At 45.6% G+C, this 16,765-nt stretch overlaps 1 protein-coding gene and 1 long non-coding RNA gene across 2 annotated transcripts; one reads left to right on the plus strand and one right to left on the minus strand.

The window, feature by feature from the left end:
* Positions 1-836: 836 nt before the first annotated feature.
* Positions 837-10,251, plus strand: LOC149856195 (myeloid protein 1-like). The gene is made up of 7 exons (XM_090064547.1): positions 837-3,352; positions 5,042-5,138; positions 6,104-6,249; positions 6,826-7,002; positions 7,837-7,951; positions 9,190-9,341; positions 10,034-10,251. Exons 1-7 carry the CDS (start codon positions 3,307-3,309, stop codon positions 10,243-10,245), a joined length of 945 nt encoding a protein of 314 aa, XP_089920673.1. The 5' UTR covers positions 837-3,306; the 3' UTR covers positions 10,246-10,251.
* A 2,450-nt stretch (positions 10,252-12,701) lies between these two features.
* Positions 12,702-15,873, minus strand: LOC149856196 (uncharacterized). The gene is made up of 3 exons (XR_016444428.1): positions 14,420-15,873; positions 13,803-14,098; positions 12,702-12,840 (listed from the first exon to the last, which is right to left on the minus strand). It is a non-coding gene; the product is annotated as an uncharacterized LOC149856196 (long non-coding RNA).
* Positions 15,874-16,765: the final 892 nt, after the last annotated feature.

Genomic DNA, 16,765 nt, shown 5'->3' on the forward strand with positions numbered 1-16,765 from the left:
GGCTACAACCTATACTGGCATTTCCAAAAGAGCCTGGGTTCCCAAGTCAAACCAGAGCTGTGTGTTACACCGGAAGATGAAAGCGAGGAGTGGGGGAACCACTGGGGGATTTTGTGGATGTTCTCTCAGAAAAATGTCCACAAAAGTGCATACGCTTTGGCAAAAAAGAAATGCAAACCTCTAGAACTCTTGCTTCAGAGACGATACCTTTTATTAGACCAACTAAGAAAGCACACAAAAAAACCATCTTTTTCTGCAAGCTTTCAGGCACACGCGCCCTTCCTCAGGCTCAGGGAAAATTAAAGCTGGTAAAAAGTCCCCATAGGGAGAAAGTAAACTTCATTTTTGCACAGAGGGAGCTGAAGCTGGGAGTCTGTCCCTCTGGGTCCAAAGAACTTTTTTGATCATGAGCTGGAAGGGAGCTTCAAAAGGAGACGGCTCCATTTGTACAGGTTTCTTCTAGTCAAACCATCACATCTCAACCACAGTCAATTATACGGTTATCTGCTCTCAAGGAAAAGTGGGATAATTGCTGAGCCCATGCATGCATTCACTTGCCTTCCAACTTCTACTTCCCATTTGTAAAATGTAAACCTGCGCGTGTGACATTTCTTAACAGACTTTACAAGCCCTTTTTGTTTCTGCCCAGGAATTTCTTGGCAAATTATGCAGGGTGAAAACAGGCTGCCATGGCTGCTTCATGGGGTGCAGGAATACAGGCACGAAGGGAGGCTGGTATGCTTTCACCTTTCAAGAGCTCCAGAAAGTCTTCTCTTCCCTTGGACTTGCGAGAGGCTGCGTTAGTCAAGCCTGCAGGTTAAAACATAATATGCATATAATGCCAAAACAGTTGTAAGCGTGGCAGTATTGTAGAACAATCTCTCAAAACCATCCAAGCAGGTAGCTATCGGAGAGCTTTCAGGCTTATTCAAAGTCTGTGAACATGGATACATATAGCACGTCCCTTGCCCTCCTGCAACCTCCTTTAGAAGTGTGTCTGGAAGCCCCCAGCAGCCTACTCCTTAACTGGAGTAGCACTAGCCAGTTACTTCCACATGGCTTCACTTTTCTCCTCCACCCGAATGCTCCCTGGGGATTTCCGTGCCCTTGGTCCTCAGCTCTGCCTTCTCATACACCCTCAGGATTTGCTCCTTTTCTCCCAGAAGAGAGATGATTTTAGACCAAAATAAAAAAAGTATGGCTTATTTTTTCAACTCGGATTGACTTCTCCTACCCAAGGCCACTTGAACGTCCACTTCAGAATCAGAATATTTTCCAAATGTCATCTTCATAAACATTTGTTTCCTCACCCTCTATCCCTCTACTTTAGCTTATATTGTGTATGAGTCCTAACAGTATCCTATCTTGAGAGAACAAAAGATTTAGCAGACACCTATCCCAACCAGAGATGCCCTGAGCAGGGTGCGGAGCCCCGGGCCCGGACACGAGGAAGCCGGTGGTGGTGCTGAGCAGCCAGACGTGAAGCCGGTGGCAGCGCGGAGTCGCTGCAGCTGCTCTGCCTAGATCTGCGGGGCCCCCCAAAGTGCGGGCCCCAGGGTGGTCACCTCAATTCGCCCCCCTCTAGGGATGGCCCCGATCCCAACACTTGCTGTGCCTAGTTTCCTATAAATCAGAGACCTCAGGAAAAATCTCCAACATTCAAAAACCTGTCTAACTTTACCCCAAATATATAGCTGGTCCAATAAAAGATATCCTAAGAAATCCTTGCTTTTTGCATAATTTCTGGACCGTCATGGCTACAACATCTCTTTTACACTGCCTATCTGAAGTTAGCTTCTCTACTGGAAAAGTCATTGTGGAGGTAGCTGTACCTGGCTATTGTTTTATGTCAAACATTTTACCAGTGAATTTGTTGTCCGCATCTCCATCTTATGGTAGAAAATGAGCAAGACAGGCTGAACAACTGTAATATGGTGATGTGTCGATGAACCAAGTATAGAGAAAGAATGAGCAACATTGCCTTGATAGCACAACATGCTGCTATAAGATGAAAATCGAGTAGGGTGCGATTTAATATTTTATTTATAGTATAAGCCTCTAACTGGCCATGCTACTCCACTCCACTTGTCCAAGCACCTCAACATTGGGTCAAGAAGAACTCCTCTGCCAGCAGTTGTTAATGGTCCCCAAGTCCAAGGTTTTCGTTAGCATTCATTAAAGATGCTGACAATGGGAATGACATGTGTTATTTAAGGCAAAGATGTGGTGGGGCTTGTCCATCGTGTTGGCAAGGAAAATGGAAAACTTCATACTTTCACTTCAACTGGTCAAAGTCTCTCTTAGATTGCAAGTCTGGCTGCCAAAGAGAACATCATCTGAAAAAGCCACATTAAAAGGTTGTATAAAACCCCTCAAACTGTATGCCTCCTGAGAGGGAATACCCATTGACCTATACCCCCGGAGCAAAACAACTGGTAACGTAACCCTGACAGGACAGGACTCAGACCCTTTACCATCCCATAGTGCTCATGACTTGTAGCCCATCCCTTCTTGACACACTCAGTGCACATCTGTGACGTGTTTACACGTGAGCGTTGAGCAAATATACACCATTGTCTGAGGTGGAGAGGAAACAGGCAACAACCCGAGAGCAAAATTCAGCCATCTATGAAGTGCTGCCTGCAGGTTACACCCCGGAGCTCCTGTAGCAGTCGGCAGGTCTGGCATCACCACAAATGTCCTCCAGAAAGCACCAGAGCTCCTAAGCATGTTTACAGTACCCCCAAGCAACACTAAATTTACCCACGCGATGTTTTGTGACTCCCGTGGAAGAGTGCTAATGGACACATCTCAAAGGTCCCTCCCAGCCCTAAAGTCTATGAAATCTTAGAGCAGGAACAAGAGGAACAGAGTCAGAGGCACAATCTGATTATCTGTAAAGACGCAAATGGACATTTGGGTCCTCAGGGCTTGGACACTATGCTTTGGGCTCCCATGCACCTTTTTACACCTCTCCCAGCCTGCTCAATGTTGGGGAAAGATATGGCGCAATTGCAACTCCTCGAGAGCTGTGCAATGCTTTGGGCAATTGTCCCATTTCCTTCTGTTACTGTGTGCTAAGTGGCGAATTATTTGGCGTCGCAACCAAACTGATCAACGGTTATATTTTCTGTTAACGTTCCTCCTTACCTAATTTGGGAGTGTTACAGGTGCAAATGCCTACTCAAGTCTGACTGGCTAAAGAGAATGGGCTAGTTAGTCCCTGCTGGAAGGTATAAATAATGAAGAGGTGCAGCACACTGTGTCTTTGACCTGGTCAAAGATCAGAGGTGAGACGGCTACAAAATGCCAGCTCTCAAACTGATTGCGCTTGCTGGTCTGATTTCCATTGGTAAGTCAAGATTTCTCTCTTATATTATTACTGCTTTAGTAGATGTGCATTTGATTTAAATGTTTTTGCACCAATACTTACAGTGGCATATGCCTATGAAGGGTAAATGGAAAATATTTCTATCAGAGAAACTATAGCCACATATATGTGCATCAGTTCTGCCACAAATGTGGAGTCAGAGGTTTATCACAATAAAAGGGTTTAACATAATGCCATGATTGCAGCCAAATTAAGGTCCTTTGCTTAGTTTCTCAGACTAATTAAGAATGCAGCCGGATATGGTCAACCAAGTTGTTATCTTTGCTTTGTTTCTAGAGGAATGTGCCATTGGTTTATCTAGTCTGATCTCCGCTCCACTCACGGAAAATGAGGCTGGGGGAACCAGAGGGATAAAACACTTGTGCAGTGGCAAGAGTATCTTTCTAAGGGTTGTTTCCAAATGACAAGAAATTCTTAATCTAGCTAGATATAAGCATCTCTGACAAGTTTTACACCACTGTGGTTCTAAATCCTATGAAAGTATCAAAAGACCACTCTTTTTGGGTAGGATTCAGGCATAAATGCTCATTTCAAATTGAAGCAAGCCTCCCCCGTAGTAACAAAATACACATTTTGGTAGCACGTCACTGGAGTTCTACATGAGGTTGTTGTCGTCCTGCTCCTTTCCTCTGAACGCTGAGGTTTGGAAATAGGGATGGCATAACCTAGCTCCAGACCACACACAGGAGCTCTGCCTTCCTTACAGACTGGGGGTTTTTTGTGCATGTTCCCAAGGGTAAAGGCAGCACACTGCCCTGGGAAATGTTTCTGTCACTGCATTACAGCTGTTAGTAAGATCCACTCCACTAGCTTTCACGCCAGGGGTCCTGGGCTCTCCACCTGTGAAAAAGCAAGTGACTAGGGGCTGAGAAATGATAATAGAGATGGAGCGAAGATCTTCTCGTCTAGGAAAGAGTTGGGGATGTGACTGCTCTTCTTCCATGTCTCTCACACTCTTAAAAGCTTACCCTTCTCTGAACAACGTGGTCCCTAAGGTGCCACCCTGCCCTGCTTTCTGCCTAATGACTTCCTTGTAGCAAAAAATAGAAATACCACTTTCAAGTTGCAAATTCACACCTGAGTAGGTTAATAGTCCTGAGAATCAAGGATACTAGGAAACATGGAAAGGGAGAAAGCTGCCCTCATACAGGGAGCACCCCATCTTACACCTCCGGTGGAGTATTATTTGGGTGAATTAAGCTTTCTTTTTATTAGGCCAACCTGATGGGGAACTATAGCCTTTTGAGATCATATACACACGTCTTTCAATTCTAGAGCCCACTGAATGCTGCAGGCAGCATAGGCTTCTTTACAAATACTAAGCAGCACATAAGAGTTGAAATACGGAGCAGGACCACATCATACGCGGCAGTGAAGAAACTACCAAGTGATGGCCCCTTTCCCAAAGATGTTACAATCTAGGTAACGCGTGGTGATCCCCTTTAAAATCATACTGATTGCACAAGATACTCTGATAGTGAAACCTGTTCAGGATTGATTTTTTTTTTTGAAATCCATATTCTACTTGTTTCCATTGAATTAAGAAAGAAGAGTACATCTAGAATAAGTCTTTTCCATACAGTCATTTAACGTTTCTTTGTAGACAATTGTTGAAGACAGCTGAATTTTCTTTGCTTGATTCTTTAATAGTTGCTGCACAACAATGGGGACCTGTTTGTGAAGGGAATCCCACAAATGAAATCAGAGGTTGTGATAAGTATGGCTGTGGAAACTTTGGTGCTCCAAGGTAATATACTGAGAAATCAGGGAGGGTTTGGCATTGGACTTTTATCATGTTCACTGTTGTCCCCTACATAACAAAATGTTTACATGGAGATGAAAGACTGTGACGTGCCATTTCTAAGTAATATTTAAGGCTTGTGAAACCTGCTGAAATTACAGCCCTGCAGACTCATTCAGAGCCTGAGCAGTGGCAACTTCCTTCCAACATCAATTCTCCCTCTTCTGTTCATTTTCATGAGACTGGTAGAAAGTATTCCTCTTCGTGTCCCATCCCTTCTGCCGCAGTAGGGTCTAGCAAGTGTTTCTGTGGCATTTCCAATGAAGTCTATTTTGGCGGCAGATGCCCAACCCTGCGGAGCTGGACAGAGGCCAGCAGGCGACTTCTTGTCAAAACCTCTGATGTCAAGGCAGGACCAGGTGGTAAATAAATGAGATGGTCTCTGTATATTCTTTCCTAGCGATTAAACCCCAGGCAGTGACCAGCTCCTGGGCCAGATCCTCACCTGGTAGAGATCCACATAGCTCTATAACAGATGGGAAAAACATCTGCCGTTTGACACTGTCCCTCTCAGGTATGAGGGGAAAGTCTGCTAGCATCTAAAATCTACTTGGAGACATTAACAGTAGAGCTGGTCCAGATATTTCCATCTAGGATCATAGGACTGATCCAGAATCACCAATTTCACTTGGAACAAAATATACTGTTTCAGTCTGAAAATTAGTAGGTTGCAGGTGGGATTTTTCCAAAACCCTGAAAAACTCTATAGCAACATTTTGAAAAAATGCGAATTTGGTAGGAAACAGCATCCAGTTTTTACCAGTTCAAATGAACAGATGGAGGCTTACAGTCACTAGAAGTGGATTTAAAATAGCCAACTGTTCTATTTCAATTGCTGTACTAGACATTTCAAACTCTAACAAGCCAAAAATAGCAACCCTAGCTTTGCTTCATTACTTCCACTTTTTCAGAAAGGGCAGTAAAGAAACCCATCACGGTGTGGATGTCATCTGCTCTGATGGATCGCAAGTTTTGGCTCCTTTCGATGGGTTTATTACCAAAGTGAACATCTATATTCATGGCCGCCAGTATGAAGGAGTTGAAATTCGTGGGGAACGTAAGCAACATTATCCAACCTTTCAAGCACTGGTCAAAAATGAACATCACCTATCTAAACCACTTAGAGGGCTAAGGAAAAAGCAAATGGTTAAGAAAGCCGAAAGTCCAGCTGAAAGCGTGTCAGTGTTTGGTTAACTAGGCCAAGGCTTATGTTGGACTTCAAACTGTTTCTGTACCTGAACAGAATTACAACAGAACAGGGCAACACGCTCCAACAACAGGACTGGCAATGCAGTCCTTTTCCTCTACAGCTCTCCACCCAGCTTGATAAAACAACAGTTACGACTCAATTTGGAAAAAAATAATAATAGTCAAAGTGTCAGAAGAGGACACTTGCAATATGCTGCATTTAGTTTTGCTTTGAAAAGCATGCCTGGGCCCCTCCCATAGGTCCAATAACCTCAGTGGTTTGATTACTGCTGACTTGACCACGTGTTTAAGTGCACGCATGCTTTAACTATGCCTAGCTCTAGCAGTCAGGATAGTATACTGAATAGATACTGCCTGGGTGGATACAGCTATTGAGACAACAGTTTCATGTTGCTTTTTCCTTCCTAATATCATTCCTTTATAGGCTTCTGTGTGAAACTGCTGCCTGTCCGCATCGCTGTCCACATCAAAGTCGGCAGGGTTCGGAAGGGAGCCGTTATTGGAAGAATGCTGAACATGCAACAGGAGTTTCCTGGTATCACCTCTCACCTCCATGTTGAGAATTGTGACCACACGGATCCCACTCCTAACCTCAGACCAGGTAAAATAGGTACAGTAAATATGAACATACCCCCTTCTAAATGAAACCATCCCGGCCTCCGCAGGCAAGCTGGGTTTTCCTCTCGGAAATAGCCCAGGCAAATGCATCATTTGAGGGAAGGAAAATGAGTTTTTTCATATACACTATATTACAAGCATCTCAGCTTAGGGCTTACAGAGGAGTATTTGCTCTCCTTGGATGCTCCCTCTGCCTTTTCCTTACTGGAATATCCACTGCCTTCTGCCACCCCTTCAGTGCATATTCTTCAACATCAGAACTAGATAGCGCCCTCACTTCCTCCATTAATTAGCTCTCACCAAAGGCTGAGCGGTACCACAGCTATTTACAAACAGCTGAGGCTTTGGGGGAGCAAATGCAGGAGCCCCATTCAGGGGATAGGCTGTTGTCGTGCGGGGCGCCACGCAGAGTCCTTCCACAAACAGATCAACGTGCAGGTCAAGGAAGGATCCTTGCAGAGTCTGTGGTAAACCATTTGTCTATAAAACCAACCAAATATCGGTAAAACTGTGTCTTCTTAAGTGTGCATCCTCCTGAAAAGAAATGCCACCCAACAGACAGAATAAAATAGTGCTTCATTATATATGAACATAAATATTCATTTCTTTCTGCTCCAAATAAAGGAAGAATACAAAAGGTCTATTCATTGTGTGGGACTCATATTAGTCACATGGTCTGGAAGGTGACATGTAACACAGATCACTAATGAACCCCAGTATTTTTCTCTCTCAACTCCAATATTTGCTGAAAGATAAAACAACTGACATTCTCTCTTGAGACAGGATAGGAAATTAATTATTATTCTTTTTTAAACAGTTCCTCCAGTGCCGCTGCCACAGCAGCTTACATGGGCTGCTGTGTGTCAGAATAATCCTTCAAACGCAATAAGACGCTGCGATAGCTATGGCTGTGGATATTATGGTGCTCCAAGGTAACATACTCTGAAATCACGGGATTCTGGCTATTCATCGGTGTCCCCCTAAGTAAAGCAATATTTACACAGAAATGAATTTGCAAGGTAAATGCTATTTAAAAAGGATTTAAGACTTGCAAATTGTGTCAGAATGGGCAGCACCACCCAGGAAAGCAGGGCTGGAAGGGACTTTGGGAGGTCATCCTGTTCGAGGCAAAAATCATCCCAAATTAAAATACTCTCGCAAAGTGTTTATTTAACTGCAGAAACATTCACAAAGCCTGAACAGTGGCAATGCCTTTCCAACACTTCAGTCAGCTTCCTCTGTTCATCATCCTGAGAAATAGTATTTTCTTCAAGGCCTGTCCCCTCCTTTGCTGTCTCTGTTAAACCAAGGTCTAAAAGGTGCCACCTCCGGTGAAGACGGTCATAGGGTCAGGATGCCCACTCCTTTGCACTGTGCCGAGACCAATTGAAGGATTTCAGTTCAGGATCTCTGATGCCAGTGTCCCTGGAGTAGGACAGGACCAGCTGGCAAATAAACACGAGATGGTCTGTGCATCTCACTTCCCAACGCTTGAGCTGACCGAGCCATGGGCCAGATCCTCCTCTGGGGTAAATCAACATGGCTCTGTCGACTTTTGGGGGGCTGTGCTGACCGACAAGAGATTTAAGTTCTCCATTCAATTGCTTTAAGTCTCAGATGTGAATGGGCAATCTGATATCATTAAGAAACTGCATGGAGACATTGACAGTAGAACCAGTCCAGAAATTTCCAAACTGCTTTTCCTTTTTGATGGAAAATGGCTTTGCCCCACTTTCTTTTCATCCTCCCACTTTGAGAACATTTATTTTTTTCCTCTTGAACTGTGCTTTAATAAACCAAAAAAAAAGGCCAAACCTGCCCACCTTTCTCAGTCAAAATACTTCCATTCGGGAGCCGATTGTGGGGTTTTGTTTGTTTGGGGTTTTTCTTATTGATTCGACTTTAGAAAGTTTCATTAAAAGTTTTTTGTTTTAAATTTAATAGAAAATGAAATCCATTGGCCAACTCATTATGAGTTGATAGAATTTTACAATCTGTAAGACTGCAGAAACTACAAACATCGTTGCACCCTTTACTAATTTTGATACACAGAGACGTAGCCCCACTATGCTCTTTTAGGTGACCCATATATTCTATGGGAATAGTCTCATTTGCTGAGGAAAACGTTTCTCTGCACTATCTTATTACTTTCATGTGTTTATATTTTCAGAAAAAATGGTAAAGGAAGACATGTAGGCGTGGATGTCAAATGCCATGATGGATCTACAGTCTTTGCTCCTTTTAGTGGTCAACTTTCTGGTCCAATCAGACCGTTCCACAATGGTAATGCCATTGACGATGGAATCAAAATTGAGGGAGGCGGTAAGCAACCTTATTGAACCTTTCAAGTGTTGGCTCATAAATAATTTTACCTATCATTCTTAACTGGTTGTGCAGCTACGGAAGCAGTAAATACTTAACAAAACTCAGACAAGCATAGCATAACTACTTAGTTATGCTACCCCAAAGCACGTGTTGCACACGGAACAGTTTTTGTTCCTGTATTTGAACCCAAATACGACTACCCACTCCTAAGAAAAGAACAGGTTAGAAAGTCTCCAACAGTAAGATTTGCAACACTGTCTTTTTCCTCTACAATGCTCCACCCAGCTTGATAAACAGAACAAAAATAGGACCAATTTGAGAAAAGCCAAATCTCAAAATGTCAGAAGAGGACACTGCACTACGCAGAAACCAGGTCTTCTACAGAAAGTCTCTCTATTGATAGAAGCACAGAAAATGAGGGTTGGGAGGGACCTCAGGAGGTCATCTGGTTCAACACCCAGTCCAAAGCAGGGTCATCCCCAACTAGATCAGGTCATCCCCAACTAGATCATCCCCACTTCTGCTGGCCAAACCACCTCTAATTCTTGGAGCTACAGACTTGACTATACTTACATTGCCACCACTAGCATGAGTCTTAGGATAATTTATTGAAGATTCCTGGGTAGACTCAGCCATGGAACTGAGAAGTCTGATATCCCTTTTTGTGTGGGGGGTCCGCTGTATTGCAGGCTTCTGTGTGAAACTGCTGTGTATCAAGCCTGACACCTACCGTGGCTACGTCAGGAAGGGGCAGCGTATTGGAAAAATGCTGCCAATGCAGCAAGTGTTCCCTGGTATCATCTCTCACATCCATGTTGAGAACTGTGACCGCTCAGATCCTACTTTTCACCTTACAAATGGACAACAAGACCAACAAGACCAACAAGGACACGGAACATAAATGGAAACGCACAGTATCGGGAAATGACTAATTTCCAAATAAAATCATCTCAGCATCAAAAATAAGTTGCATTTCCTCATTGCTTATTTAAATGTTGATCAAGTAAAAGGAACCGTCATACATGCAGAATAACATTTAATATGAAAAAGTGGACAACCCAAAGCTGTAAACATCACTAAGTGTAGAATACCAGTACCTATTTTCCTATGACATCATGATGTCAGGGTTTGAGAATGAGTGATCTCACAAGTATTAACTTATCCCTTTGCAACCTTTTTGCTGTCATAACTTGCCTTAAAAGTGCCTCTCAGTCTAACACATAGGTGGAAACTTCCCCTAGCTGCACCTACATGTGTTATTAATGTGATGTAGGCTTACTGTGCAGTAAGTTACTACACAGTAAGCAAGCCCCGGGAATGTGTTTACATGTGCACTCTGTAGGAAGCAGTTTTGCTCCTTACAGGAGTAAGGAGATCCAGGCCTGCTCCTGCCATCCAGGCTCCAGCTGCAGCTCCCAGGGTACCAGAGGACCCCTGGGCAGGACAGGGGGGGCAGGCTCAGGCTGGCAATGGTCTCCAAGTGGGGCAGGCTCAGACTGGTATGGGTCAGTATCCAGGGGAATGATTTCAGCTTGGCAGGGGTTTCTAGGGGTGCAGGCTCAGCTTGGCATGAGGCTTGCAGGGGGACCAGCTCACTTTGTTCTGGGAGCCTGTGACTGGTGCGCCATGGACACTCCCTGCCATCCATCCCAGCAGCAACAGACAGGGAACTGTGTCCATGAGGCAACTGCGAACCACCTCCTCCCCCGCCCTCTGTAGTAGGGCACCTGGACAGCTTCCTGCAGCCCCCAGGCCCACTGCATACCCCAAGGCCCTGTGCGCTCTGGGGTTCCTAATCAACTCTCCAGTTATTTCTCTTCACCACAGCACAATGCCTCCCAACCTCCCTTCTCAACAACAGCCCCTGCCAAACATCAACATCCACCTCCCATAAAACACCCTCCTCTCTATGCAACTATTTACAGAGTGTGGTTGATACAGTGTCAGAGGGGAACAGTGGGCTGAAGGCACCTACAGCACAGAGCCTGGGCAGAGGCACCTGACACCCTGTCCTCTGGTGGCACCACCGGGGGTGTGGACAATATGGTGAGGCCAGTGGATTAGGGGCTTGGCTAGGGATTCAGGCAGGCACTATCTAGTAGGGCTGTGTGAAGTGCTGATCCTTGATTCAATTTGGTGGCGATTCAGATCGATTCGGTGGCCAAATCTCCAAACCCAAATAGAAACAGGAGACCCTTTAATCTCTCCCAATTGATTCAGATAGAGACACAGCTGTAAATGTTTTTTCTACATACCTCAGGGTACCAGGTGGCTTGTCAATGCTGCGATGCTGGGGGCGGATGAGCATCCCACCGGAGCACAGGGGGCTCCTTAGCACGCTCAGCAGCAGACCTGGAAGTGGACCAGAAGCACTTCCAGTCCACTTCTGGGTCTTCCATGGAGTGCGCTGGGGGTCCCAGCGACTGGTGCCAAATGGGGCTGGAAGGAACCTGGGGTCCCCCCCATAGCCAACTGCCGGGCAGGTGCACTTGGCAGCAGCAGCAGCAGCCCCGGAAGTGGGCTGGAAATACTTCTGGTCCACTTCCGGGTTTGCTGCCAAGCACGCGGGGGGGCCCCTCCGCACTCCTGCGGGAAGATCCATCTGCCCCACCATCGCAGTGTTCACAAGCCCTGCCTGGTACCTCAAGGTATGTAGAAAAAACATTTAAAGCTGTGTCTATGGCCAAATCACCGATTCTCCGAATAAGCATTGAATCTTCAGACTCGGATTCGGCCAAATTGAATGGGGGACAGTGATCCGAATCAAAAAAATTGAATCACTGTTCCTGATTCAGGTCAAATCCTAAACGAATACAGCCCGTTTCGCACACCCCTACTGTCCAGCCTGCTCTACCTCCTCCGTCACAGGGCTGGGGCCAGCAGGGCCTGCAGATGGAGATGGCCCAGCAGTAGCTATCTCCTGCTTAGGAGCCACATGGCAGGCAGGTGAGCGGTGCGCAGGCCAGGTGAGGGGCCTGGCTGTGGGGTACTGGCCACTGCAGGAACCACTAGACCTTCTCCTTCAGGGCAGGGGTCACTGGACACTGCAGGAACCATGAGACCTCTTCTCAGGCAGGAGCTGGGGCCAGGGCTGGGGGCAGATGGCATGAAAGTGAACACCAAGTCCGTGATGGTATCTAGCACCCAGGAGTCCTCATCCAAGGCCTCCACTGCCCAGGCCACCATGGCTACCTGCCACTCCTGGGCCTCCACCATCCTCTTGAGGAGAGCAAGGTGCCTTTCCTCAGTGGCAAGGAGCTGCTCCCCGAAGGTACAGCCCTTCCGGTCCCTCTCCCACTCTTGCGGCACATCCTCAGTTCACCCGGCCCATGAATCTGACACCCTGACCTCTGCTGCAGGGACCAGCTGGTCCAGCAATAAGGCTCTGTCCTGGGTACGCTGCTGGTAGAGGTGGCTCATGCCAGTGGTGATGGCATTCTTGCCAGAGCATCTGCATTGGCAGCTACTGTTTCTCTCCCGCTTCCAGCTGCTGGACCTGCACAGCAAGAACCGGGATATTCTGTGAGAGAGTTTGCAACATTTCAGGGAGAACGTCAGTTTGAGGGGTGGGGGGGTGGTCAAACACACATGGCTGCACATGGTAAGTTGGCTGGGCGAGCCCCGCCACAGGCAGATGCTGGCTGAGCCCTTTGTCCCTGCTCTCTACCCGCTTTCCCTGGCCGTGTTCCAGGCCAGACCAGGGCTGGCAGCTGCTCTGGCAGCTTGACCTCATCCCCTCCCTATAGATCAGGCTAGGGTTTTTACAGGCATGTCGTCTTTTTAGGTCCTTCCATCTCCATCCAGGCAGTTTTTTAAAATAATCAGCAAATGTCTGGGATTTTGCTCTGCCTCTGTTTTCCCAGCTTGCCCCCAGCAGCTGCAGGCAGGTAAACATGTGTTTGAGTGCACGTGCATGTCCCAGCTGGGACACAGAACTGGTGACACCTCCACCTTCCCCCAGCAACTCTCTTCAGAGAGGCAGCCCAGAGCCAGGGACCCCACCACATAAGGCCTGTGGCCCAAATGTGCCCCTGCTGAGTCCCATGACAAGCTGTTTAAGTGCATTGAGGGGTCTCTGACCCACAATGCCCTGCTGTTGCTGATCGCCATAATGCCCCAGGCACAGCTACACCTGGTGCAAGGTCCTGAGCTTCGATGGTGCCCCAGGTAGCCCCACACTTCCCCGCAATGTATGCCGCTGCCTGGAGAGATACCTCTGCTTATGCCACAAGTCCCTGACCCCTGCAGCATGTGACAGGCCCCTGGCTGCCTGGCTAGGAGGATGCAGCTGCTCAAATTCCTGCACTACCTTCCACCTGCCTGCATGCTGGGGGGCAGGGGAGAGGGCACCCCTGACTGGCCAACGTGTCAGGGGGCCCCTGACATGCAGCCTGGGGACAGGCAGGTAAAGTAGTGTGGGCAGAGGTCTCCCCTTCCTCCCCTCTGCTCAGGGCTTACCAGAGGGGTGCAGGAGGCAGTCCCAGCTGCTGGGTTCCGAGCCTGGCAGCAGTGATGTGGTCCAGCTGCCTCCAGTGTCCTGGGGTGTAGAGGCCTGACAACTGGCCACCTCCGGAGAGCAGCCAGCCCCGGGTGGACAGGAGGCCAGCTGAAGAGGCATCTCTGCCATGCAGCTGGAGAGACTTTCGGCCGTGTTGCTCTGGCCCAGGCATGAGACTGGGCCCCTGCTGCTCTGGCTGACTCGGAGCAGATTTGCTCCCCATCAGCATCGACATACATGCGACAATGCGATAAATCTGTATTTACAGGTAGTAGGAAATTTTTCATTAGCTTATTTTACAGCTGCTGCGCACAGTTAGATAGTGACACCTTACTGAGCAGTACACATCGGTGTACTGCACAGTAAAGCATCACATGTACATGCACCTTCTCTATTGCATGAACTCAGGAAAAACCTGAAACATGAAAAATATTACTCCCCCCACCATTGTTTTGGCAGAACATTCTGATTTTTTGTCCGCACTGAGGGTCCAGTCATTTCAAATGAATTAAAAAGGTCTTGCTGTATCAGGGATAAAACAGAAAAGTGGAGGGTAGCAAATTTTGCTAAAACATACCTGTAGCAAAACAATGCTCCACTCTCTAGAGACCCCAACATAAAAGTGAGCATCTTTACCTGAACAGAGGTAAAAAGTTAAAAGAAATGGCAACTAAGAGGGAAACATTTTCTGTGGAGCTGGGTGACAGACATCAAATTGAGCTACCAAACCAGTTGGATTTGATTGGAATAACTTGTCCCTTATCAGAACCATAAGGTAATTTGCTTTATGTTCTTATTTTAAGTGACATTTCTAAAAAAAAATCCTGTAACATTAGTGGACTTCTTGGATCATTCTCTCCTATACTGAAGTATAAATCCAGTACTACAACAAGGTGTAGCACTAACTGTAAATAGAAAGCTCCAATGAAGACATTACTGAAAATTCATAGAAAAATTAGTATTGGACGGGACCTCAGGCGGTCTAGTTCAACTCCCTACTCAAAGCAGGACCAGCCCCAATCATATCACCTCAGCCAAGGCTTTGTCTAGCCAAGTCTTAAGAACCTCCAAGGATGGAGACTCCACAACCTGTCCAAGTTAACCTGCGCTTTACTACTCTCCTAATGTGGAATTTAACCTAAACTTGCCTTGCTGTACAACTCGAGATCACTGCTCCTTGTTCTGTTATCTGCCACCACTGAGAACTAGCGTTATCTTCTCACCACTGAGAAATACCTGCAAGAATGCAAGTGTAGCACATAACTATGGAGGGGTTTCCCAGTCAAAACATCATGTGTCAACATTAATCAAATTCTACCTTTTAAATGGAAAAAGCAGATGACTGATGATGCCAGACAGACACAAGCCTTCCTTTCAACGTTTACTTTTCAAACTACATTCCTAAACCTATGACTGCTAGGAGATGCGATGAGAGAACAGGGTGTGGAAAATTCTGGACGCGCCATGTTCAGACTCCTTCTCAGCAGCCATGCATTACTACTATGTGACAGGATACTGGCCTATAGGGATTTATGGCCTAACTAAACAAATGGAGGGTTTTTGGTTTTTTTTTTTTTTTTATGATCCAGTTTGTAAAGCTGTACTTTATTAATAAAACTGGGCTTAGCAAAGAGTGAACAAACTTCTTAAAGTAGAAATATTGAACTTTGTATGGTTTTAAAAGTTACATGCAAAGAAAACCAAGTTGAACGTGTAAACCAAGTTGAATGCATCATGCCCTAAAAGATGGCCCGATTATATTATAATAAAGCATTGCTCAAGGTGTTACCTTAAAAGAAGTCTTTAAAATGGAGCTAAAACACCCCCCTCCCTGAAACTCCCAAATTTAAAGTCTTATATGACAATACTTTAGAGCTCTCAAAATAGCCTCACTAGAGTGAGACTGCAGGAAGGCAGTTCGGTTGCATCCAAAACCTCTTGCTCTGATCTACACTCTCTAAACCTGGATCCATACACTGCACCTCCTAGCATCCTTTAGAGAGCTATAAGGGATCTCAGACATGCAGTCCTCAACAACTTACACAGTATACCCTGCAGTGGGCCATCACCAATCAGTTACATCCACAACGAATGTGCTTCGGAGAAAGAGCTGTTGTATGGAACTTCTGGAAAACAGGATTATTTATACATAAACATCAAATAAAGTATGGCAGTTAAGTTACTCATCTTCAGCATTCAAAGCAACTGGGGAAAAAAAAAAAAAAAAAAAGATTCCCATGCTGGAATTAGCCTATTTTTAAATTTAAAAAACATGTAGTCATTACAAACCACAAGCTATTCAAGCAGTCAGAAAAAAAAAAAATAGCTATAAATCCTGATCATAACGGATTTAGTGCCTATGGCCTAAGATGATTATTGAGAGATTCTAGTCACTTGTGTTTGAACATACTAAAAAGATATAGGAAAAAGTGGAACTCAGCTGCTAGCCACCTCCCCCCCCAAACAAAAACAAGAAAAAAAGTTTCCTTTGCTATCACAAGTCACTATAAACTAAATTAACAAAAGAGTGAGAAGGAAAGGTACAAGTTGGGCAAGTTTCACTTTAAGGCTGGGGGGAGATGGGGGACTAGCACTTTTTTGGTACATCAAAAAGTTTGAGAGACGGCACTACGACTAAGTCTGAGAGGAAGCAGAGATAAACTAAAATCCTACAATTTGAAAGTTTGCTCATCCCATTCTCTACTCATCCTTTTAAAAAAACAAAAAGGAAGAAGAAAAAAAACTAAACAAAATAGTTTTCATTTTAAGAATAAATCGCTGGGAATTACAAACCTCATTCTCTCCAGATACTGTTAACTCACAAGTCACACAAGTGAAGCTTCCTTCTACACACTAGTGTGCATGAGCACACACACAATGCCAACCCAACATTAAAAAAAACTTGTACAAAAACCCAAACAAA

Source organism: Crocodylus siamensis, chromosome 10, assembly GCF_052110815.1.
Source record: "Crocodylus siamensis isolate JL-2025a chromosome 10, ASM5211081v1, whole genome shotgun sequence".
Lineage (NCBI taxonomy): Eukaryota > Metazoa > Chordata > Crocodylia > Crocodylidae > Crocodylus > Crocodylus siamensis.